Consider the following 19,079-nt stretch of genomic DNA (forward strand, 5'->3'; position numbering starts at 1 on the left):
AGAAAGTGCTAACAATAGAGTACAGCTGTGAATGGATTTACCTTCCAGTATTATTTGAACTTGTTGCTTGGAAACCTGTGGACAATGAATGCCAGCTAAGGAGAGGATTACAGACCTAAATGAGATAGTTTTGACAACCAATTAAGTTAAATAAATGAAACTTGTTTAAAGATTATTTTTATCTTCTAATAGCTTTACACGGTCTTTTTTTTTTGGGGGGGGAGTCAAATTGGGCATTTCAGACACCTCCCTTCCCCCTAAAATAGATCTTTTCAAGTCTTACTGGTAGGTGAGAACAAAGTCAGAATGGCTGAGTTTTGTAGCCTTTTCCGTGTATTGCAGTCACAGATGTTGTTATTCAGGCAGAAATGTGACAGCATGTGAAAGTCATTCTGGGCACTTCAATGAATATGGAAGAATTGTATTTATTTATTTATTTTTTTTTTAAATTTTTTTAAAGATTTATTTATTTATTTATTTATTCATACAAGCACTGGGTACAGTCAGAAGCGCGGGAGGGTGAGAGAATTCACCAGAGTCAGAGCAGGATGCAGAACAGGCAGACGGACCGAAGTACACTGCTGAGGGGAGCAGCGGGCGGCAGGAGAGGTCTGCGCGCCATGTGGGACCCTCCTCTGGTGGCCGGGGATCGAACCGGCACTGCAGAGGCTGCGGGCAGCTTCGCAACCCCGCGCTCAACCGCTGCGCCACTGGGGAAGCCCAGAATTGTATTTATTTTTAAGTAAATGTACAAAAAGTTCATATTTGGCTTTTTATGTGCATATGAAGATCTTGATGCCATTCTTCTACCAGTGTTTTGAATTTCTCTTTTGTCTTTCTCTTAAAAATATTCATATTCTGAATATATTACTGTAGAGATAGACTAGAAAGATTACTGAACTAGGGGTCATAAGAAATGAATTTAAGTATCTACCTTTTCACCTAATAGTAGCCTGTGCATATCTCTTTGTCATATTTATATTATATATGATACATATCACATACATGATATATATCTCTTTAATATATTTAATTACTTAATTTGTAAACTGTAATGATGAAACTGCCATACCTAACTCACAGATTCTTGAGAGGACCAAATGAGATATTTTCTCAGTGTTCTCAGATTAATATCCCCATGTTAATTATTTCAAACAAATGTGGGAAGGTGGTTTGAAACCTAATCCTGTAATACAAATGTAGCAAATTGTTAAATTTATGGTATTGGTCTGGGATCTCTGGGTTTCATTCCTTGACTGTTAAATTTATTGCTGTTACTTCTTGATGTGGTTATTGTTTAATATTTTTTATTCCTGTTTCTTCAAATCACATCTTCTGAGGATATGATAAATACAGTAGTTAACATAGTGACCTGATGGTTTACAGTTATAAGGATTTTTATTGAAGTTTGCTTTGGTGCATTTCATTTTTGTCTCCAGGTAGCATACTTTGTTTTAATATATTTGGGATTGACTTAAATGTTTCTTGTAAAATGTTTTTTTAACTACTAAATCAAGGACTTGTTTTTACTAGGCCTTCACAGAGCTTCAAGCCAAAGTTATTGACACTCAACAGAAGGTGAAGCTTGCAGACATACAGATTGAACAGCTAAACAGAACGAAAAAGCATGCTCATCTTACAGATACCGAGATTATGACTTTGGTAGATGAGACTAATATGTATGAAGGTGTAGGAAGAATGTAAGTAAAATGTATCCTTAATGGGGTGATCTTGGGAGAGGATTGTCTGAATTAAATCGTAGATTTGTTCATTTTAAAACTTGGTTTAAATATCATAAGCTTTAAAAATCAAGTCAAATGCATTTTTTAAAATATTTATTTATTTATACAAGCACTGGGGTACAGGCCAGAGGCCAGGAGGGTGAGAGAATTCACCAGAGACAGAGCAGAGAGCAGAACAGGCAGAAGGACCAAAATACACTGCTGAGGGGAGCAGTGAGACATGAGAGGGATGCTTCATCATGTGGGAATCTCCCTGGCCTGCTGGAATCGAACTGGCACTGCAGAGGCTGTGGACAGCTTCACAGAGCTGTGCTCAACCCTCTGTGCCACCAGGGAGGCCCTGCATTGTGTTTATTTAAATGAGAAACAGAACCTCAGATAGATGTGCTTAAGTTTAGACTTGAAAGGAAATATTAAATATTTCCCTGTATGATTAGGTACTTAAGTAACTTATCTTTTTTTCTTTTTCTTTTAAAGATTTATTTATTTATGCATACAAGAACTGGGGTACAGGCCAGAGGTGTGGGGGGTGAGAGGTTTCACCAGAGACAGAGTGGGGAGCAGAACAGGCAGATTCACTGAAATACACTACTGAGGGGAGCAGCAGTCGAGACAGGAGAGGTCTGCTGCACCATGTGGGTTGCTCCCTGGCCGGGGATTGAGCTCCTGCTGCAGTGGCTATGATAGTTTCACAGGTTGCGTCTTAACCCCTTGTGCCACCATGGAGGCCCCTCAGTAACTTTTCAGTGACAAAATGATTTGTTGTGAAATGATTTTTATAGTAATTTTGGGCATAAAGATTTATTTAAGTAGTTGTAGTTTTAATGCACCCATTCCCTGCCTAATTTATTAGGAGTCATACAAATCATAGATCTTTTATATGTTTGACCAGTTTTGTAAAATAAAAATAAAGAACTATTTATCATTTAAACACTAATTTGATCATATATTGTTCTAATTGGACAGCTCTTCTATGAGTAAACCAATTTACCTTTTGTTTGTTCTAATAGTTATTTTATGATTAACCACCTAAACAGCACCTTTTGTTTTTTTTTTTAAATATATTGCCACTATGAGAAAAGATCTGTTTCTTGTTCTCTTAGTAAATGAGCAATGGAAAAGCCCTTGACTGCAGGTCACATTCCATTACAATGAGCTAAAAGGAGAAGGCTGGTTGTTTTTTTTTTTTAAAGAGGGGGAGATACAGGAGGAGGGTTTTTCTGGAATTTGGTCTATGAATATTACTTAGGAAGTCAACCATTACTTCAAGTTTGGAGATCTTTTGGTTGGAATGGAATTTGACATCAGTTTTAGGATGACTTGTGATGGATTTGAAGGAAGCATATTTCGTAGTGACTTTGGAATGACATCATGAGAAGTAGACCTTGCTCACAACTAATGTAATCCATATCTTTCCGGGGGAAAAAAAAGATTATGGAAAAGAGATTACGATAAACTGTTCATCTGACTTGGCTTCTCAGAATAACAAAATTTGCCACAAGTAAATTTTATCTCTGGATCTCATGTTTTTTGTTTCGCATTGTTTTAAGAGGAAGAGAAACCTAATTTGAGAGTTTGCTACTGGGACACAAAAGAATTGGAATGAGAACAAAGTAGAATGAATATGTCTATGTACCCTGAGGTGCATTGTTGGCATTCACTGAAGGATAATTTTATCCTTAATGTGAATATCCTTATGGCTTAAAACAGTAATGCTAGCTTTTCTATTCTAGCATACTTGTTAACATGTTGTACTTGGATCTCAATTCACAGGCCTTTGTTTGCAACAGCTAAATAATCTTTTTTCCAAAATAGAAAAACTTTGGCCTTTTGAACTACAATGAATTTTTCTTTTTAATAAGGATAATTTCATTTATTAAACATTCTGTAGCAGTGATAGGAGTGTTTTTGTACTTCCCAAAGTGCTACAGATAAATTGTGTTCTTACTTAAAAATACAATTTCAGAGTTTAAAGATCAGAATATGAATTAGTTTACAGGAGAACAGTGCTTTTTCCAGAAGATTTATTTCATGTAAATGATGCTTCTTAAAACAAATATATAGTTTTAAATGTTTGGAAAAGTGTAGCCCGTATATGGTTTTAAATTTGACTTTTGTGCTTTCTGCATCTCACTGGGAGTGTGTTTGCCCCTGCATTGTAGGGGCATGTAAGGTGAGTAGCATTTGTTGTTTGGCTTGAGTATTAGTGCCATGACAGGAAGAAAAGACTTGCTGAGTATTAGTCTGGTCATGAGGACGTTTTTCTTTCTTGATGCTAAACCTGAAATATCTATTTCTGAATTCATAGTGTTGAGTAATCTTAAGTATCATTGTGATTCACTTCTTTAATTGTAGTTTTTACCTTAATCTGTCCGTTTTCTCTTTGAGTATTTTTTGGGAATTGTAATTGAATACTAATTTTTCTTGGATTTTTGTTTTTAAAGCCTTTGATAACAAAACCCCAAACACTTCATTTTTTATTTCAGAACCTGCTGCAGATTTTTGCCACTGCTGAAATTCGGGCCTCAATGTGTCTTATTTGTACTATGGCAATAACGTCTTAAGGGTTCTTGCTGCCTTTATTCTATCGATCAAAATGCATTTTTAAAAATTACACTTTTTTTTGAAGTAACATTGTATTGTAACATTGTTTCAGGTGAGAGCATCATTAAAAATCAACCTGTGTATATATACTACACTAAACTCATCCAAATGCATTTTTTGCATGTCTGCCTGCAGTGATCATATCAATATTGATCATAAAATCCTTTGTCCTCTGTTGCTCAGAGGGTAAAATCTAATCTTGTCAGCCTAGCATTCATGAATATTCCTAATTGTCCAAATGAAGGATGCTTAAGTTAAATTGCAATTAAATTAAGGTAAATTAAACCCTTCTCTCCTACCACTTTCTATCCCCAGGCTTAGGATAGTATATAAATTTCATGTTGTGAATCTGCCTCCTTCCATTGGGTTTTTTTACTTCCATTCTGTTAAGAAGGATATTGAGTTTAATTAAGCATGCTTTAATTGCTTAGTGGTATCGCCCATGGGATGAGGGTAGAAGAGTAGTAGCACATGAATCAGAAATTGTTTTTCTTACCTTTGTCACATGCCTTATTTTTGTGCTTTCTTGCTTTTGCTCTTTCTGTCCTTGGTTTGCAATATACCACCCTCCCTTGTGAAATTCTGTATTTAAGACATACCTCATCTTCTGTCTTTGAGACAGACATAACTCATCTTCTCTGGAGATTTTTCCATTCTCCTGGGCAGACTTATTCACACTTTTCTGGGTGATGCCAGGTCTTTTTTTTTTTTTAAAGATACCCCATACTTTGTTTATTTTTGTAAAGATTTATTTTTATTCATACAAGAACTAGGGTGTATGCCAGAGGTGCGGGTGCTGGGGGGAGGGGTGAAAGGATTCACCAGAGACAGAGTGGGGGGCAGAACCGGCAGATGTACTGAAGTACACTGCTGAGGGGAGCAGCAGGAGAGACAGGAGAGGTCTGCTGTGACATGTGGGTTGCTCCCTGGCTGGCCGGGAATCGAACTCATGCTGCAGTGGCTGTGGACAGTTTCGGAGGTTGGGTCTTAACCTCTTGCACCACCAGGGAGGCCCTGATTCTTTCTTTTGCCTAAAGTAGTTATTTACATTGGTTCTTTAGAAAGAAAATGTCTAGAAAGTTTATTATTAGAATCAGAGTTTATTACTCTGTTTTAATTTATGATTTGGTCAAGATGAAATTACAAAATCAGTATATATTTTGACTAAGGTTGAAGTAATTGTTTGCAGGCAAATTTTTTTGTGACCTGATAGGATTAATTTTTTATTAAATCTCTTCAGGACATTCACTTACTTCTAAATACCAGACAGTTGTAGAGAATTCTAAATACCAGCCAGTTGTAGTGATAGAACTGACAATAAGAAAATACAAGCCTTTAGAATTGAGCTGTGAGGATAGTATAATCCTTGGAGAAAAGACAGTTCTCTGCAGAAAAATATCTGCATATGTTGCAACTATTTAATTTACCAAGATGCCTGTCAAGTCATAAGTATGGAGATATTTGGTGGTATTAAATATCTCATATCTGGCTACTTTTGGTTTTAAACAAGGAAAATCAAATTACAGGAAAGATAATGAATTGGTATATACTGTAAACTGTGTATTCATTGCTCAAAGCATATCCCATCCAGTCTGTTGGTATGTTGCCAGCACATTTTAGTTCTCTTACTTCATATTCTTTGGAGGGGCTGTTATGTAGCCTGATACTACTACCACCAATTTCTAGTTTTGCTACTTAAGCTGTTTGTGAGCTGACCTCACCATACTGCTTTGAGAATTATGATGAAAGTTACAACTGTGGAATGATCTGTCTGAATAGTTGGAAGTGTTTGTCTTTGTATCTTTCTAGCATGCAAGGAGGAAATAGATACATCTCAAATAAATATAATATGAATGTTTCTTGTATTTTTTTGTTCATGAATAATGAACTGTTTATAATGGCTTACAGTTTTTTTCCCTTTGCATTAAAGAGTAATTTTTTAAAATTTCATTTGAAAATGCATGTAAATGACATTCAGCCATGCTAGTGTTTGAAAGGACATGCAGTGTTAATGTCAAATTTATTTTTGTTAACAATTGATATGATCCTGACTCTGATTTGATGTCTATTATTCTATTATTCTAAATCCATTTGCTTGAGTAGTACATAAATAACATTTCTTCTATTCAAAAGAGACAAATTAGCTTTTTATTTTTTTAATATGGGAGGAACTTGAATAGATTAGCCTTTGAGAAGAATGATTAGTGCTTTTTAAAAACCTGAACTTAACTAAAAATAACTTTGTTCCATATTTAAACTAATTTAGAGTTATGCCACTATTCTGTGGGTGTTTTTTTTACATTTAGGGAGCTAAGAATGAACAATGGTTTAAATCTACCAACTAGATAAGTGTCTAGCAATGCAGAAATTGCTGTTTGGGAGCGGTGTTGCTATTTCTACTTCTTGAAGTAATTTGATGGTTGATCTCTAGTGGTTGAGATCTTCTGGAACTTTCAACCACTAAGATAAATGCAGCACAGGTAGAAAGTGAAAGAGTAGGTATATTCCTGGCAGGTAACTCATTTTTTAAAAATCGAAAAAGTTGAGCAGTTTTTCAACTAATGAAGATGAGGAAATCTGAACTCTTCATGACAACTTGGTTGAACTGCCCATTTGTATAATATGTTTTGTTGGTTTGTAGTGATTTTAATTGTTAGTTTAGATGTTAACCTGTGTTTTGAGTCTGATATTTTATAAAGCCAGGATGAAACATTTGCAGTTCTTCTTTGTTAAATGTTAACAGAAATATACATAGCCTTGGTGTCTCAAGTTCTGCAACCGTTTTATGATTTCATGTCCTTATAGAATTGATGTTTGTCAATTTGAGGTAATTTTAAAGCTGAAGAAATAGTGCTACTATGTTTTATTCCTAGAAGAAAAAGAAATAAACCACAAATCTTGTGGTAGTAGTAAATATTATTGGTAAATATTGATATGAGAGCAAAAATTTATGTTTTTTTTTTCCAGTGGAATCAAATTTGGATATTTAATGCTTACTATAAGAGGAAAAAAATGTGCAGATGTCTTTGGGGTATGAACACATTACAAATTCAATTTATAAGCTTTTATACTCTTTACAGGCAATAATCTGTATTTTATTTTATTTTTTTTAATAATCTGTATTTTAGAGAACAAGAAACAATGAAAATAATTTTCAAAGGGAGAGTTTTTTAAGTTATTTTTTTAGATTTTTATTTTAAAGGAAGAGAAGTTCTTGATGTTGAATTGCTTTTCCTAATGGGCTGTGACCCACCCTTCTTATGTTTTTATATGGAGCCATTTAAAGTCATGGCTTTCATTGCTCAGACTTCTAAGGGAAAAAAACACAACTTTTCCTGTTGTGCAGGGAAAAATGACTTCAGTTTTGTTGATGTTGAGTATGTATATAACCCAGATGGGCACAATCTTCCACAGATGGATACTCTAGGGAGAGGAGATTTTTGAGTAATATTCTTAATTTCCTTAAGTTGTCAGTGATTGAAAAATTTTCTGTTCGTTATAACTGCTGTACTGCTGTGTATAATGACATCACTGTTTTTATGCCAGAGGAAGTTAGCAAACATTTGCGTAGGAATTACATAGCCATGTTTCTTCTGCAAGTGAGTTCTTTTAATAATTCTTTCCCTTCTTCCCCTCCCATGTCCCTTAGAATCCAAACAGTCTCGCTTAAACACAGGACATTCATTTTGATAATGTTATACACTGTTGGTGGAATGTAAATTGGTGCAGCCTGCATGGAAAACAGTATGGAGAGACCTCAAAAATTAAGAATAAGATTAACATATGATTGAACTATTCCATTTCTGCCTGTTTATCTGAGGAATGCAGAAACACTAATTTGAAACGATAAGCTCATGTTCATTGCAGAATTACTAACATCAAGATAGGGAAACAATCTAAATGTCCAGTGAAAATGAGTGGATAAGGAAATTGTGGTATGTACACACACACACCCCCCCCACTACAAACATGTATGTAGTATGTAATGGTGTATATCTGTATGGATATATCCATACATACGCATATATAAACCTTTAAAGTCATGGCTTTCATTTTTCAGCATTCTTAGGGAAAAAAATACAACTTTTCCTGTTGTGCAGGGAATAATGACTTCAGTTTTGTTCATGTTGAATATGTATGTAACCCAGATGGGCACACTCTACTTCCACAGAGGGGTATATGTGTAAACATATACATATGCACACATAAACCAGTGTGTGTGTGTGTGTGTGTGTGTGTGTGTTAATGAATACTACTAAGCCAAAAAAAAAAACCCACAAATGAAATCTTTCCATTGTGACAGCATGGATGGGCTTTGAGGGTATTGGGCTAAGAGAAATAAATGGGGAAAACCAAATAACATATAATTCCTCCCATAAGAGAAATTATATGTTATTTGGTTTTCTCCATTCTTAGATAGGGAGAGCAGATTGGTGGTTACCAGAGGGCAAGGGTGTTAGAGGGTGGGTGAAGGGGATGAAAGGGATTGATAAAGTGGTGGATGGAAACTGGACTGTTGTTGGTATATAAGGTGTTGAATTACAGTACTCTACACCGGAAACATAAGCCAACATTACTGCAGTAAAAATTTATTAGGAGGAAAACAACAAAAAAAATCCTGATTTTTTTTTTTTTTGTTTTTTCCCCCCTGCGGTGGAGTCCAGTTGGTGATATGCACCGTAGGGTAGCTGAGGAGAGTGAAAAGTGCCATCATCGCGTTGTTCTTATAAAAGTAAAGGTAGCAGTAATTTTGAACTTTGTTACTTTTTTTTAAGATTTGTTTTATTTATTTATGCATACAAGAGCTGGGGTGTAGGCCAGAGGTGGAAGTGGGCGGGGGTTGGGTGAGAGGATTCACCAGAGACAGAGTGGGGAGCAGAATAGGCAGATATGCTGAAATACACTGCTGTGGGGAGTAGCAGGTGAGTCAGGAGAGGTCTGCTGCACCATGTGGGTCAGCTTCCTGGCTGGGGATTGAACTCATGCTGCAGTGGCTGGTGATAGCTTGATAGTGCTGAGACTTAACCTCTTGCACCACCAGGGAGGCCCAGAACTTTTTACTTTGTATTAAGGAATTATATGTTGTAACTAACTTCAGCTAAATTTCTCAGGAATGGGGGCCTCCCTGGTGGCCTACGGGTTAAGTCTTAGGGCTGTCACTGCTATTGCCTGAGTTTGATCCCTGGCCAAGGAGCTAACCCATATATGACGCAGCAGAACTCCTCTGTTTTGCCTGTTGCTCCTCTTAGCAGTTTCTTTCTTTCTTTTTTTTTTTTTTTAAAGATTTATTTATTTATTTATTTATACAAGCACTGGGTACAGTCAGAAGCGCGGGAGGGTGAGAGATTTCACCAGAGCCAGAGCGGGGAGCAGAACAGGCAGAAGGACCGAAGTACACTGCTGAGGGGAGCAGCGGGCGGCAGGAGAGGTCTGCGCGCCATGTGGGACCCTCCTCCTGTGGCCGGGTAGCAGCCGGGGATCAAACCGGCGCTGCAGAGGCTGAGGGCAGCTTCGCAACCCAGCACTCAACCGCTGCGCCACCTGGGAGGCCCCTTAGCAGTTTATTTCAATAAATTTGCCTGTTCTGCTCGCCAATCTGTCTCTGGTAAATCCTCTCACCCTCCCCCTTCCACCTCTGACCTACACCCCAAGTTTTTCTACACAAAAATTAAAAAAATAAATTTTCTCAGAGATGAAAACCTATCAATTTTAAACTATACCAAGAATTTCTGGTTTTAGTTACCGCTTATCTCAGTGGCAAATTTAGGAACAATTGGTTCTCTAATTTGTTTGAGAGATGACTAAGATGTTTATATTAAGGAACATAATCTGCTTAATGAAATATCCAAAATGGAGTTCAAAAAAATTTTGCTGCTCTAGATGGCAAGAGTCTTATATGAATATACACTTGGTCATGATTTTTTAGTATTATTATTATATCTGGAATTGCTGTGAACTACAAATATCCCTTACCCAGATGAGTTTATTAGGATTGCAGTATATTACATGCATTATTAGTGCCTGTGGTTTTGTAAAGAATTTATGCTTATTTTATTTTCAGATAGTAAGTTCGAATGGACATGTCTGGGAAAATGTTATCTCTGTTCTTGCCAGGAACTCTCACTACCAACTCTTGTTTTAAGCTTCCTTCAATTACCTTGAAATGGACCAGAGTACTTGGAAGACACTATTCCTTTGGTTCTGAAGAAGAAATGTTCTCATATCAAAATTTGCACAGCAGCAGGAGCCCAGTATTAAAAATGTGTCTTTAAATAGAAAAGAGCATGACTGGCTTAAGCTGAACCTTTTATGTTATTTGGCACAGGGCAAAAAGATTTGGACCACAGTATGCATCCTGTATATGTGTATATGACTGAAACCTTTGCATTTGTGCCAAAAAACATTTGTATTTCTCTGGGACTTTCTGTTTTTGTACCAGGAGTCTCTGTGTCCTGCAGCACTCATTGGATGATAATTTTTCTTATTATCAAATGGTGATATTTTTCTCTATTTTAACCACTAGTAAAATATAGATCACATCTTAGAAAAAAGTTGTAGAGTAGCTCACTGCTTATATGTGGAAATGTTTGGGGTTTGATGAGGCCAGAGTCAAGTGGTAAACATCAGAGGTGATTATTTACAAGAATAGTTGGAATACCAAATAGTGACCAAAAATAAGCATCATGTTTAAAATAGATTAACATACTACAGCTTCCATTTCAGGAGTAGTTTGATTCAAAAATAGGCAGTGATTTTTAATTAGTACAGAATGAACCTAGCAGTGTATGAGTTACTCTTCTAGGACATGAAACGTTTACATGGGATTAGGCTCCTGAAGGGACCATGATGCTTTAATAATTCCAGTGAATTCCTAGTTTCATCTTATTTGACTATTAGTAGTAAATAGTTCAGTTGATCTTCTTTTCTTTCTTGAAAACTTTCTTTCCTTGGCTATCAGGATACCACCTCTTGGTTTTCCTATTTCACTGGCCATTCCTGTTCAGTTTCCTTTGCTGTTTTCTTTCTTATTTCTAAGTTTAAGGTTGACCTTAGGCTCAGCCTTTGGACTTTTTTTCTCTTCTCATGTATACTCAGTCTCTTGTTGCTCTCATCAGGCTTACCTTTTTAATACTTTTAAAAAAAAAATTTATTTATGCATATAAGAACTGGGGTGTAGGCCAGAGGTGTGGGGGTTAGGGGGTGAGAGGATTCACCAGAATGGGAGCAGAACAGGCAGATCTACTGAAATAACACTGCTGAGGGGAGCAGTGGGCAAGGCAGGAGGGGTCTGCTGCACCACGTGGCTTAGCTCCCTGGCTGGGGATCGAACTCCAATAGCTTGATAGCACTGTGTCTTTAACCCCTGTGCCACCAGGGAGGCCCCACCTCTTTAATGCCTTTTAATGTACTGACAACTGCCATCTTTAGCTTAGAGCCCTTTCCTGAATTGCAAACTTGTACATCCACTGGTCTCCTTTACATCTCCATTTGATGGTCTAATAGCCATCGCAAAATTAACTTGGCCAAAATAAAATTTCTCCTCTTTCAAACAAACCAGGTCATCCTCCCTGAGTCATCTTCATCTCATTAATTGACTTTTCTGTCCTTCCAGTTTTTCCAAATCTTGGAGTCACCTTGAATCCTCTCTTTCAATTGCATATTCAATCCATTAGCAAAGACTCTGTCCTTAAATTTTGATCAGAATCTGAACACTTCTACTTAACACCACCCTGGTCTAAGCTACCACTGGATTACTGCATCTGTCTCCTAACTGGATTCTGTTTCAATCTTTAGTACTTTATAGTCTGATCAACTGAACACAGCAGTTCTTTTAAAACATTAAGTCAAAAATGAATTAGCCAAAACCTATAGATGGCTTTCCATTTCATCAGCAAAGTCAGACTTTTATTTTTTTTTTAAGATTTATTTACTTATGCATACAAGAACTGGGGTACAGGCCAGAGGTGCAGGGGTTGAGAGCATTCACCAGAGATAGAGTGGGGAACAGAACAGGCAGATGGACTGAAATACACTGCTGAGGGGAGTGGCGGGTGAGTCAGGAGAGGTCTACTGTGCCATGTGGGTAGCTCCCTGGCCAGGGATCGAACTTGTGCTGCAGTGGCTGCGGCTAGCTTTATAGATTGCTTCTTAACTCCTTGTGCCACCAGGGAGGCCCAAAGTCAGACTTTTATACTTGCTGGTTTCTCTGCCTGAAGACTGTTTCTTCTGGATGTCTGCGTGGCATACCCCTTTTCTTCCTTCAGGTCTTTATGAAGGCAGTGATGCCTTTCATGACCATCCCATTCAAAATTACACATATAAATCCTCCCCGTAATTTGCCCCTTGTATTTCCTTTTTCGACTGTTTTTCTCCATGGCACTTTCCACCATCTGGTATACTGTAGTGCTAATTATCTTTCTTAACTCAGCTTTTTAATTTATTTATACAAGAACTGGGGTACAGGTCACAGGTGCGGGAGGGTGAGAGAATTCACCAGAGAGAGCCGGGAGCAGAACAGGCAGATGGACCAAAGACACTGCTGAGGGGAGCAGCATTTGGCAAGGCAGGAGAGGTCTGCTGTGCCATATGGGTCTCTCCCTGGCCTGCTGGGAATCGAACCTACGCTGCAAGGCTGTGGACCGCTGCACCACCGGGGAGGCCCTTAACTCAGCTTTTTAGAGTTGCATTTGTAAGTAAAGTAGGCGCTTTTTTTTTTTTTAAAGATTTTATTTATTTATACATACAAGAACTGGGGTGTAGGCCAGAAGTGTGGGGGGCGGTGAGAGGATTCACCAGAGACAAAGTGGGGAGCAGAACCAGCAGATTAACTGAAACACACTGCTGAGGGGAGCAGCAGGAGAGCCAGGAGAGGTCTGCTGGGCCATGTGGGTAGCTCCCTGGCGGGGGATCCAACTTGGGCTGCAGTGGCTGGTGATAGCTTGATAGTACTGAGACTTAACCCCTTCAACCACCAGGGAGGCCCCAATATCTTTTCATCTTTACCAACACTTGGTATTGCCTTTTTTTGTTGTTAATTCTAACTGTCCTGATTGGTATGTAAAACCTTGTGGTTTTAATTGGCATTTCTCTAATAACTAAGATGTTGAGCATATGTCATCTTTTATCTCCTTTCTGTTGAAGTGTCTTTAAAATATTTTGGCTATTTTTTAATGATAAAATTCACATAACAAACTACTTTTTTAACCTTTTTAAATTTGCAATTTAGTGGGCCTCCCCAGTGGCGCAGCGGTTGAGCTCTGGGTTGCGAAGCTGCCTGCAGCCTCTGTAGTGCCGGTTCAATCCCCGGCTGCTCCCCGGCCACCGGAGGAGGGTCCCGCATGGCGCGCAGACCTCTCCTGCTGCCCGCTGCCCCCCTCAGCAGTGTGCTTCAGTCTGCCTGCTCTGTTGCCCACTCTGGCTCTGGTGAATTCTCTCACCTTCCCACGATTCTGACTGTACCCAGTGCTTGCATAAATAAATAAATAAATCTTAAAAAAAAAAAAGAGAATTGTTCTAATGCTTCTCCAGTAAGTAAGACATGAATAAAAGTGTTTTAAAAAAATAAATTTGCAATTTAGTGACTTTCAGTATATTTATGAAACTGTGCAATTATCATCACTAATTCTAGAACCCCAAAAGAATCTCTGAACCCATTAGTAGTTGTTCCACATTTCTTCTACCATTGTCGACTACTAATCATTCTGCCTGGATAGATTTGCCTGTTCTGATTATTTCATATATATGGAATCATACAAGCATACAGTGTGATTGAGTTTGTCTTTCTAGCAGATTTAAAGGTTAATCCATGCTGTAGCATGTTGCAGTGCTATGTTCTCTCTCTTTTTTTAAGATTTATTTATTTATGCATACAAGCACTGGGGTATAGACCAGAGTGTGGGGGGTGAGAGGATTCACCAGAGACAGGGTGGGGAGTAGAACAGGCAGATGTGCTGAAATACACTGCTGAGGGGAGCAGTGGGTGAGACAGGAGAGGTCTGTTGTGCCATGTGGGTCACCTTCTTGGCAGGGGATTGAACTCGTGCTGCAGTGGCTGCAGATTGTTTCATAGTGCTGTGTCCTAATCCCTTGCGCCACCAGGGAGGCCCTCTGTTCTCTTTTTTGCCAAATATTTCATGTATGTATATACCATATTTTATACACTAATAAGTTGATAAGGCATTTGAATTGTTTCCACTTTTTTCTCTCATGAATAGTACTGCTGTGAACAAGTTTTTGGGTAAGTTTTTGTGCAGAGTGTGTTTTCTTTCTTTTTTTTTTTTAAGTTATTTCATTATTTATTTATTTATACATACATACATACATACATACAAGCACTGGGTACACTCAGAAGCGCGGGAGGGTGAGAGAATTCACCAAAACCAGAGCGGGGAGCAGAGCAGGCAGAAGGACTGAAGTACACTGCTGAGGGGAGCAGCAGGCAGCAGGAGAGGTCTGCGCGCCATGCGGGACCCTCACCCGGTGGCCGGGGATCGAACCGGCGCCGCAGAGGCTGCGGGCAGCTTTGCAACCCAGCGCCCAACCACTGTGCCACTGGGGAGGCCCTGTGTTTTCTTTCTTTTGGCTGAATTCATCAGAGTAGAATTGCTATTTTTTTTTTTTTTAAGATTTATATATTTTTTATTTATGCATGTAAGAGCTAGGGTTGTAGGCCAGAGGTGGGGGCAGGAAGTGAGAGGATTCACCAGAGAGAGTGGGGAGAAGAACTGGCCTATGTACTAAAATATACTATTGGGAGCAGCAAGTGAGACAGGAGAAGTCTGCTGGGCCATGTGGGTAGCTGCCTGGCCGCAGAGCAAATGCTTTATCATGCTGAGACTTAACCCCTTTTCCCACCAGGGAGGCCCAGAATTGCTGTGTGTTACAGTAACTGTTTTAACCTTTTGAGAAATGCCAGAATGTTTCCACAGCAGCTGTACCTTTTTACATACTACTGGAGATATGGGGGGGGGTGGGGTTCCAAATTTTCTGTATCACCTCTAACTCTTGTTATTATCTGTCTTTTTGATTATTGCCATCATAGTGGATATGCTTTTACTTTGAACCTATCTTTGTCTTTTTATTTAAGGTGAATTTCTTGGTGGTGTGTATTGTCAGGTCTTGCTTTTTAATCCAAATCTGACAATGGTTGCCTTTTAATTGGGTTGTTTGGATCAATTACATTTTAGTTAATTACTGCTATAATTACTGCTATAAATTTACAGCCTTTTATTCCTTTTGTTTCTGCTTTTTAGATTATTTTTTTATGAATCCATTTATCTTCCTTTTGGCTTGCTAGTTCTAGTAAACTTTCTTTTTTAAAATCATTACCAGATCCCCATGTCCCTCAAAGGCTGTGGGACAAGACGGCTTTTGGGGGGTCCACTTACTGCCTGTGATGTTCCTTCTCCCCCAGCCATGCCTCTGTCCATGACTTCCTGGAGCCAACAGGCCCACCAGCCTGCCCTGACCTGAGTGCAGGGCAGACTGGGCTTTTCCCCCCTTTTCAAAAATGGACCAATCATATGTGAGCTAAGTCAACCAATCTAGTTCAGATTCACTTCATTAGTTACTTACTCGGATTGAAAAATGAAAAACAAGCTGATTGGTGCAAAGTGGTTCAATCAGATACTTAAGATTGAAAACAGTACAGTAAGTCTTGTAAGGTGGGGCACCCTGAGGAAATAGAAGTCAGAACAAGAGCCAGCTTGAGGAATTCTGCTGCTGGCCTTTGAGGAGCAAGCATTCATCAGACCACCTTGGTAGAAGCAATGTGCCGCCAGCCTCTGAAGAGAGAAGGATTCATTGGACCACCTTCAAAGAAGTGGCCAGCAACTGACCTTCAAAGAGGAAGCATTCTTCGGACCATCTTCAGAGAAGAAGGGTTTTACTCCCAACCTCTGAAGAGAGAGACACATTGAGCAGTTGACCTCTGTGGGATTTTCCAGACCTTTGTAGACTTTGTAAACTTTTAGACCTCCACACCTCTGTAGACCTTTGCAGAGACTCTGCTGCTGCACCTGCCTCTGGCTCTGCCATTGATGGCAAGAAGTATATTTGGACTGGGCCCAGTGTCTCAAAATGCTGACCACGGCCTTTGGTTCTTCGGCACCACCTCCTGGTGCTGTTGGGTCCTTTGCTGTCTGGTTTGGTGTCTGGTCCAGCCTTCAAGTTGCTCTTGTGGGGTACTGCAGTGTCACCCCATCTTCAAAGAGCAGCTTGTGTGCACTATGGTCACTATGGAGTGAGAGAGCTGGTAGCCTCAAAAAATCTTTCATTTTCCCAATGTCATGTTTGTTAAACCCTGTTGTTGTTGGACCCTGAGCCTTACTGGTCTTGCAGTTGAGCACATGGGTGAGAACCCACTGACTGTGACCTTCCCTACACTGTCCCTTTGAGGGCTCTTTTTGTACTGTTTTAGTGTTTCAAATTTAGTGACTGTCCTATTATTTATTTATTTATTTATTTATTTTTAAAGATTTATTTTTTTTATACAAGCACTGGGTACAGTCAGAAGCGCGGGAGGGTGAGAGAATCCACCAGGGCTGGAGCGGGGAGCAGAACAGGCAGACTGATGAAATGCACTGCTGAAGGGAGCAGCGGGTGTGGCAGGAGTGGTCTGCGTGCCACGTGGGACCCTCGCCGACCGGCCGGGGAACGAACTGGCGCTGCAGAAGCTGCGGGCAGCTTCGCAGCTCAGCACTCAACCGCTGCGCCACCGGCGAGGCCCTGTCCTATTATTTATAATACTGTATCTTTAATTTATCACAACCTACTTTCAAATAATAGTATTATACTACTTTATTTTATAAAGATGATAAATTGTTCCCTCTATTTCATTTTTAAAAAAAATTTATTTATGCATACAAGAATTGGGGTGTAGGCCAGAGGTATGGGAGGCAGGTGAGAGGATTCACCAGAGAGAGTGGGGAGCAGAACAGGCGGATCTACTGAAATACACTGTTGAGGGGAGCAGTGGACAAGACAGAAGAGGTCTGCTGCACCGTGTGGGTCAGCTCCCTGGGAGGGGATTGAACTTGTGCTACAGTGCCTGGTGATAGCTTGATAGCACTGAGACTTTAACCTCTGCGCCACAAGGGAGGCCCTCTATTTAATTTTTTTATTGTTTATACGTGTCACATATGTGATGAAGCCTACAATGTATTACTTTGCTTTTAGACCAGGAGTTGGTAATGGGCTATATATAGCCATACACATAAATGAGAATCTTCTGAGAAATTTGTTGGACAGTCTTGTCGTTATGCAAATACCCTGGAGGGTACTTAACACAAACTTAGATGGCATAGCCTGCTGCACCTAGGCTGTATATGGGCACCACTGTTGTGTATGCAGTGGTATGTGTTGACAGAAACACCATTATGCAGTGCATTACTGTAGTAAATAACTTTTTTCTGTTGACCATGTGGTCTCTGTTGGTACCGATTCTCTTGACATTACAAAGAGAAGCATGTGGCAGTATCAGCTTGCAAGCCATAGAAGAAAAATTTGTCTCTTCATCTCATTTTGTGTTATTTTCAATGCTTTTCATTTCTTTGTAAGTCTCCACATGTTAGCATACTCTTTCTGCTGGAAGAACTACCTATAATATTTCTTCAGGTGTATGTTTTCTAGAATGAATGCTCAGCTTTTGTTTGAATTTCTCCTTCAGTTTTTTGATATTTTCATTGCGTATGTAATGCTGGCTTAATAGCTTTTTTTTTATAAAGGCATGTTTTATTTATTTGTTTGTTTGTTTTGTTTTGTTTTGTTTATACATGCACTGGGTACAGTCAGAAGCGCGGGAGGGTTAGAGAATTCACCAGAGCCAGAGCCGGGAGCAGAGCAGGCAGAAGGACCGAAGTACACTGCTGAGGGGAGCAGCGGGCGGCAGGAGAGGTCTGCGCGCCATGTGGGACCCTCCTTCTGTGGCCGGGGAGCAGCCAGGGATTGAACCGGCGCCGCAGAGGCCGCGGGCAGCTTCGCAACCCAGCGCTCAACCGCTGCGCCACCGGGGAGGCCCTGGCTTAATAGCTTTTTTCTTTTGTTGCCATAGGTTCTTGACATTGAATACATTTTATTAAATGTTTTTTACAACATTTATGAGAAAATTGATCCCCAGTTGAGGGCCACTGTCCATAGTTTGCATATTCTCCCCATGTCTGTGTTTTCGTGGGGTACTTTGCTGTCTTCCCATCCCCAAAATGGTGCATGTTAGCTTCATCAGTGCATGTAAATTGTCCCAGTCTGAGTGTGTGTGCATGTGTGTGCGTGTACACCCTGTGATGGAAGGTGTTTTGGCCAGGGTTGGGTTCCACCTTGTGCCCTGATTTGCCAGAATAGGCTCTGGCCATCCAAGACCCTGAAATGGAATAAGTGACTAGGAAAATGAATACAAATTATAGCTTAATATTTGAAGTGTTTTGGGTCTTTATTTAGAAGTTTGGTGATGTTTTTGCAACTGGAAATTAGCCAGAGGAGCTTAACTCTTATTCATGTTGACTAGCCTGTGATGAAATTAGTGGTATTATACATTATTTACTTATAGTAGCAGTCTCTAGGAACTTATTATAGACTTGTTAGACTTTGAAAAAAGTCAGTATGGTCTTCTGTCTTGCATGGTTTGTGACAAGTTTGCTGTAATTTTTTTTTTTTTTTATTTAAAGATTTATTTATTTTTGTGCAAGAGCTGGGTTACAGGCCAGAGGCGCGGGAGGGTGAGAGGATTCACCAGAGCCA

The 19,079-nt window shown here is 39.4% G+C and overlaps 1 protein-coding gene across 5 annotated transcripts in view; it reads left to right on the forward strand.

The window, feature by feature from the left end:
- The window catches only part of PFDN1 (prefoldin subunit 1), a 69,226-nt gene that overhangs the window by 10,778 nt on the left and 39,369 nt on the right, over positions 1–19,079 (forward strand). For all 5 annotated transcript variants that reach the window (XM_054694322.1, XM_054694321.1, XM_054694325.1 and 2 more), the window contains exon 3: positions 1,534–1,700. In XM_054694322.1, the coding sequence (XP_054550297.1) occupies positions 1,534–1,700 (167 nt within the window). The remainder of the gene's footprint in view (positions 1–1,533; positions 1,701–19,079) is intronic.

The sequence above is a fragment of the Talpa occidentalis genome, unplaced genomic scaffold (assembly GCF_014898055.3).
Source record: "Talpa occidentalis isolate TD23 unplaced genomic scaffold, MPIMG_talOcc4v2.1 talOcc4.13, whole genome shotgun sequence".
NCBI lineage: Eukaryota > Metazoa > Chordata > Mammalia > Eulipotyphla > Talpidae > Talpa > Talpa occidentalis.